The 6,788-nt window shown below is 50.3% G+C and overlaps 2 protein-coding genes across 2 annotated transcripts in view; both read right to left on the bottom strand.

Annotated features, from left to right (window-relative positions):
• Window positions 1-6,788, bottom strand: part of HM13 (histocompatibility minor 13) — a 46,717-nt gene that overhangs the window by 15,475 nt on the left and 24,454 nt on the right. Inside the window, exons 6-8 of the mRNA XM_021712354.1 lie at window positions 4,840-4,925; window positions 4,623-4,748; window positions 3,773-3,830 (exon numbers count right to left, since the gene is read on the bottom strand). Of these exons, the coding sequence (XP_021568029.1) occupies window positions 3,773-3,830; window positions 4,623-4,748; window positions 4,840-4,925 (270 nt within the window). The remainder of the gene's footprint in view (window positions 1-3,772; window positions 3,831-4,622; window positions 4,749-4,839; window positions 4,926-6,788) is intronic.
• On the bottom strand, window positions 5,490-6,415 carry LOC103260433 (malignant T-cell-amplified sequence 1-like). Its single transcript, XM_008058074.2, has one exon. It carries the CDS (start codon window positions 6,389-6,391, stop codon window positions 5,846-5,848), a length of 546 nt encoding a protein of 181 aa, XP_008056265.1. The 5' UTR covers window positions 6,392-6,415; the 3' UTR covers window positions 5,490-5,845.

Here is a 6,788-nt window from a genome sequence, read left to right as displayed (position 1 = left end):
CTCTGTGGTATATGGGTATGGCAGCCTGAGTCGACAAGATACTCCCCAACCCAACTTTGGTTGTCCTTTCTATGTTTGCAGTAATCATTCCCTAAAGCTCTTTGTAAGGTCTCTCTCTCTGTGCTGTCATGGCTTCAAAAGGATTGTCCACAGTAGCAAGATCTGTTCAGCATGAGAGTTTCCACTTGGACCCTGTTGTTTATGCTTCTGCTGGTCTCCAGCAGCCACTTGGCACCAAATCCCTTCCCTTCATAACTTGCTTTATCAGACAGATGGCCTGCACTCATTCTGTGAACACTAGTAGCTCTGCAAGGCCAGTAAGAGTGTTTGGCTTTCAAAGTAGTCACTTACTGGACCTTCATATTTTTGAAGCCAAATTAATGTCTCAGCCATGGTGTTCTGGTTTTATTTTCCTCCTGGGCCTGTGTATTCCTAAGACATCTCCTCATCATGTACACACATGACTTATTTTTCCTCATCATGGAGACTTGAGTGACCATTCTCACAAATGCCAGCTTAGTGAGGCACTAACTTTGATTTTAAAATGGCTTAGCAAAGAGCGGCAGATATGTATCCACATTAGAGGACATTTACTTCCTTTCTACCCATTAACAGGGTATTTACTTCCTTTCCCAAATTTCTTAAAGGGCCATCGCCCATAATTGTTAAAAACAAAACAAAAATTAAAATTGTGCTTTCCCGGTTATACGCTTTTTACTTTTTTATTTTATTTTTTGAGTTGGAGTCTCACTCTGTGCCCAGGCTGTAGTACAGTGGCATGCTCACAGCCACTGCAGCCTTGACCTGCTGGGCTCAGGCGATCCTTCCATCTCAGCCTTCCAAGCAGCCAGATTACAGGGGTGCGCTACCACGCCCAGCTAATTTTTGATTTATTTTAGAGACGAGGTCTCGCCAAGTTGCCTGGGTTGGTCTCGAACCCATGGACTCAGGCAATCCACTCACCTCAGCCTCCCAAAGTGCTGAGATTATAGGCTGAGCCACTGAGCCCAGCCTCCATGCCTTCTTTACTAACCCTGTTCTAATTTTGTGTGAGGCAGATTTATCCAAGTGTGGTGTAAGAATAAGCCAACCAGAACAATCCTGTTCCCTGAACTTCTGACTTCCCTTGCAGCTAGGGGTGGTCCTATAACTCAGCTCTGCAGAACGTACACAGAAGTGTGACAGGGGTTCTGGGTAACCTTGTACTTCTCTAATAAATGTACAGATGCCCTTGCCCTGCCTGCTTCTTTCTGCTTGAATACACAGTGCACAACGACCTACATATTTCCTCACTTGGTCCTCTTGGTCCTGGTACCATTCAATTCTGAGTGGCACTTACTGTTGTCTCCATTGTACAGTTGTAGAAACCAGGGCTCAGAGAGGTTATGTCTCCTCCCCAAGGCCACACAGTCAGCAAGTGGCAGAGCCAAGACTCAAGTCCAGGCAGCCTGGCTTCTGCATATGTGCACCTAACTTTCCTGCTTTTCTACCACTTAGCTCTAGTTTTAGAAATGGAAGGCAAGGGGTCGTCTCTCCAATCCCAAAACTCAGACCGCAAGTACAACAGTCTAGGTCCTCTGCTGAGAGCCTCCCAGTGGCTTATCCACTGCTGACTGGGCAGTGTCCAAGCTCCTTGGCACAGCATCCTCGGCTTCCCCAGTCTGGTCTTGGTCGCTCTTTCCAGGCTGTTACCCCTAGCCTCGCCACCCTCCCTCCCTCCCTATTTCTCTGCTTCCAGGGCCCTCCATGCATCTTCCTGCCTCCGGCCCTTTGCTGGAGTTGTACACTCTCACTCAAATACCCACAGTGCCCTGCATGCTTGGCAAATGTGTATTCATCCTTCATGACCTGAAAAGCTCTTCCTGACACCTTGGCTGGGTTCTCTGGGCACCCACCTCCCAGGCTCATCCATCAAAGCACACAGGCAACAGCTGCTGTTCTGGCTTGCCCGGAATCTGCTCCCTCGCTTGGAGAACTGCCCTCCCCTTCCACCCTTGGTGCTGGGGGCTGCCAGTTCAAATACTCTGCCCCAGGCACTGGAGAGGGCTGTCACCCTGGCCCATCCCTCATGATCCTCCATCTCCCCAGAGGAGGTTTATCAGGCCCCAGCTGGAGAAACCTGTTTTCCTCTGGGTCACTGAGGTGGATGTTGAATGAGTTCAGGAGGAGTTTGTGGTCATGAAGTCCTCCCCAGCACTTGGAGAAAACCTGTCTGCTGTGTTGGAGGAGTCCCTGAGAAAGACGGTAATTTCTTGATCCCTTGGGTGACCTTCCCCTGACTGCCTTGAGCCAAGGCTTTCATGGCCCACACTCACTGCTGACTGCCATCCCAGCAGCGTCCTTCTCTTCTACTTGCTAGCATGCCCGACTGACTGTCCCTGTCTTTGAGCCCTGTGATCACAAGAGAGGATTCTTCACTAGTCTAAGGCTGAGACTCTAAGCTAATTATGCTTTTCCCATCCCCCTCTCTGACGCATACTTTAGACTTGGGCCTGTGACTCTATTTTGGTCAATAAAATATGAGGCTGCCTGTGGGATTTGAGAAAAAACATCCCTTCCTGATGAGAGACATACTTTCCCCTTTCTGCCTCTGGACATGGCTGTGTGGAGCTTCATGGGAGGAGCTGTGGAAGCCATCCTGGGATCACGCACTTGGAGAAAACCCATCCGCTGCATTGGAGAAGGAGTCCCTGAGAAAGACAGCTATTTCTTGATGCCTCGAGTGACCGTAAAGGGATGAGCCAAGGAGCAGGTGGACATGCTGAGAAGGGTGGGAGGACTGAAGTAGCCTCACTCTCGGCGACTCCACTGAGGATCATGAGCCCAATCCTGAGCCTTCCAGCCCCAGGCCTGCTATAGTGAGATGACAAAATGTCCCCCATGTTTAAAGGCACATATACAGGTTGAGTATCCCTTATTTGCAATGCTTGGGACCAGAAATGTTTCAGATTTTTTTTGATTTTGAAATATTTGCATAAACATAATGGGATATCTTTCGGATAGGAACCAAGTATAAATATAACATTCATTTATGTTTCATATATTTCTTTTATACAAAGCTTGAAAATAGTTGTTTATAATATTTTTTATTTGTGATTTTTAAATTTTAGAGACATGGTCTTGCTCTATATCCCAGGCTGGAGTACAGTGGCATGATCCTAGCTTACATGTAACATCAAACTCCTGGGCCCAAGTAATCCTCCTGCCTCAGCCTCCTGAGAGGCTAAAACTACAGGCATTGGCCTCCCAGTTTTATACATTAAACAAAGCTTATGTTAAGTACTTATGTGTGGAATTTTCCAGTTATGGTGTCATGTGGGCGCTCAAAAAGCTTTGGGTTTTGAAGCATTTGAATTTCAGAATTCTGGATTAGAGATGCTCAATCTGTAACTGGATTTCCTATTACTTATAAGCAATGGATACACCGAAGAATAAAACCAAGGTGGTCTGAGAGGCATGGAGGTCTTCTCTCCTGAAAGTCTCAGCATGCCCCCCACCCCAGGTCAAATGAAATACTTCCCCCTCCATGCCTGCTCCCATTCTGGCTCATCTTACACCATGCTGTACTGCGTCCAAGTGGCCAGAGGCCAGGGCCTGGGCAGGGGCTCAGGCGCTCGTGCACACAGCCAGATGAGTCAATGAGAAGACTGGAGACACAGAAGAGCTCGGAGGAGGAAGAGAAACATGGGAAGGAGACAAGGGAGAGGCACTGACCAAAACAGGAACCACAAGGGCATGGGCCAGCTGGGAGAGCAAAGGGGTGGTCACTTACATTTGATTGGTGCCTCAAAGGACTTGGCCACTGTCACCATCACGTTGGTGCCAAATACCTAGAAAGAGACAACAGCAGTCTGGAGGGAGCTGAGGGGCTGGGTGGGGAAGGGCTGTCCCTGGGCTTCCAGATGTGCTGCTGCCTGGGATCTGTGGGGAGTGGGGCAGGGATCTGGGAGGGGCTCCCGTACAGGACTCAAGTCCAGGTGAGGTGGCCCCTGATACTGGTTCCAGGCAACAAAGAAGGGGAATGTGAAGGACTATCGGAAGGACCTCTGATGATCCAAGCTAGGTAGTCTATGTCTGTTCAGAGTTCTGCCCCTCCCAAGTGACAGTCTTTCGGCACCACCCGTTCAAGAGGAGAAGAGGCCACCTGGGGCCTGGGAAAAGGTGCCTGAGCCAGGCTGACCTCAATCCCTTTGTGGTGTCTCTCAGAGTGAGCATGATAGGTCCTGGAGCCCCAGGCTGGTGTGCAGTCAAGCACAGCTCGCATCTGTCCTCTCAGGGGAGCCACTGGTGCCACTGCCGGGTCCATTCAACAGCATTCTTCCACTCCTGCCTGAACTTCTCTGAATTTCAAGTCCCTTGCTACAGAGACATGGGATTAAGTAATACTCCTGTTAGTGAGGAAGACACGAGGGTGGCTGGAAGGTACCAGGCACAGAGTGTACTATTGGAAAGGAGAAATCTACTCTCTGGCTCTACTCACAGATGGGCTTGGAGAGTTCTGCTCTGGGGTCTTGATTTCCAGTTACTCTCCATCAGATGACTGCCACTTGGGCCAGAGGGAGAGGGAGTAGAAAATGAGGGGGCCTAAAGCTGGACATCCTTGGCGGCCCTGCCTGACTCACCCAGAAGACATCGTAGATGAAGAGTCCACCCAGCAGGATGCAGCCCGTGCTGACATTGTTCAGGTGTAGGAGCTCTACTCCGTTAAGGGAGAAGGCCAGGCCAAAAAGGTTGTTGGCAATCCAGTGCTGAGGAAAGGAGGGTAGTGAGACCAGCTCGCCATGCCCACCCTGCCCTGTCACCCCGGCCTCCCGTTCTATCTAGGCCCTGGCTACTTACCTTCCTCAGCAGGTACCAAACACCAACGATGCTGCTTAGGCCCAGGCACACCAGGTCCTTGGTGTCAAACTCATAATTGATGATCTCTGAGCAGAGAGGCCGGGTAAGTCCACTCCCCGGGGCGGGGCTGCCCCTCCCACCTGCCAGCCCCTGGACGGAGGAGGGCATGGCTGTGGGCACTGTCAGAGGCCCACAGGATGGAGGCCTCAGCCTTGGCTGCCCCAGACTTATGGGAGTTTCAGGAGGGGGAGAGCTCACTGGAGCTACCCTAACCCCTCCAATTTCCTAGAGAACGGAATGGAGGCCCAGAGAAAATACAAGCCTGGCACAGGTTCAGTAGGATAGGCTTTCAGAGCATAGGTTTTGCCACTTGTAGCTTGGTGGCCTTGGGGGAGGCAGTTCCCTCTCTGAGCTTCAGTTTCCTATCGATAAAAAGGGGATGACAACACCTCCTTCATAGGGCTGCTGTGGGGATTGAGTGAGATGGACCCTACAATGCATTCAGCATAGTACTTGGCACACAGCGGGTACTCAATCAGTGTCAGCTGCCACTGAGCCCAGGTCTTTAGCAAGGTCCCAGTTAATTCTGGAATCCTTCTACTTTTCTACCAAAGGAATTAAGAGGTTACTGGCACTTTAGTTCACTAGTAGAGGAGGAAGAAGGTAAGAGATGGAGGCCTGGAGAAAGGCAGGAAGGAGTTCCCGAGGTGCTCCTCTGGGGACCCCATGGTAGACATCCTGTTACACATGTTCTCGATTGCTTCCAAGTTTACTAATGAGGAAGCACAGAGATGTTGTGGAGCTTGCCCAGGGCCTTAGGGTGCAGCCGCTTCGTTCAGATTCGAGAGTAGCAGATTGCTTGCTGCTTGTTCCCAGTTTCTGTTTCTGCCTTTGTACTAATAGTACCCTGATTTTCTTTCAAGTGTCTGTTAAACGTATTCAGCAAAATCAGAGGCCGTCTTCATGCTGTCACAGACACACACACATTAGGCTCAATATCCGAGGCTCATTTACACGCCTTCATGTGCCACAGCCCATCATTTAAATAGTGGATATTCTCAATGCCAATTCCTTTGTTGACTTTCTTGATCTCTTCTGCAGACATCTTCATGACCCCAACACACAGAGCATGTTGTTTTCCTTCTGCCATAATGGCGACAATCGTATCCACTGCCGCAGGGTAAAGCCTGGCTCCAGGAGAAGTTAAACCTGGACACATGATATTTGCTCCACTGAGTACAAATTTGATGGCGCCCTTATCAACCTGCTGGTGCGGCAGGATAAAAGGGTATTTGTGAAGCAACCTGAGAGTTGGATAAAAAGGCCCCTTTCTTTGTCTAAAAAACAGCAATTCTCCGCTTACTGTAAGGATTTCTGTGTGATCATGGCACCGCACTACTCTGACAGGGTCTTTCCTAGGTATGATCTGATTAAGCCAAGGCTCAATACCTGAAAATTGCTCTACCAGTTGGTTCTTAATGCCCTTAATGACTGACGTTTTCAACTGGATGCAGTTGGACACATTTTCCTTTTCATCAAATTTCTTGAACATGATACAAGAGCAAGGGGATGATGACAGAGAGGGGCCCGGAATCGGAGACAAACGGAATCAGCAAACGGAATCGGCAAGGGTTCCGCAGAATCCCCAACACGACGGCCGGTGGGCGGTCAGAGCCGTTGTCGCGAGCCGGAAGCGAGGCCACCAGGCGCGCTTTACGGCTCTATGAAATACCACCACTTCCGCTTCCGGTCTGTCACGGCCGGTGGCTCCGGGCAGGCTCTCGGTTGGACTACGGATCCGTCGCCGGTGAGGGCCGCCGAAAGGCTGGGGCTTGAGAAGCAAGAAGTGACACAAACACTCTTTCTTTTCTTTTTCGAGTTGGAGTCTGACTCTGTCGCCCAGACTGGAGTGCAGCGGCCGCTCCCGGCCACCGCAGCCTCGACCTGCT

The sequence above is a fragment of the Carlito syrichta genome, unplaced genomic scaffold (genome assembly GCF_000164805.1).
Source record: "Carlito syrichta isolate Samal-C Ts95f unplaced genomic scaffold, Tarsius_syrichta-2.0.1 Scaffold303207, whole genome shotgun sequence".
Classification (NCBI taxonomy): domain Eukaryota; kingdom Metazoa; phylum Chordata; class Mammalia; order Primates; family Tarsiidae; genus Carlito; species Carlito syrichta.
Note: the sequence above shows the minus strand (reverse complement) of the source record. Positions and strands in the feature narration are given on the sequence as shown.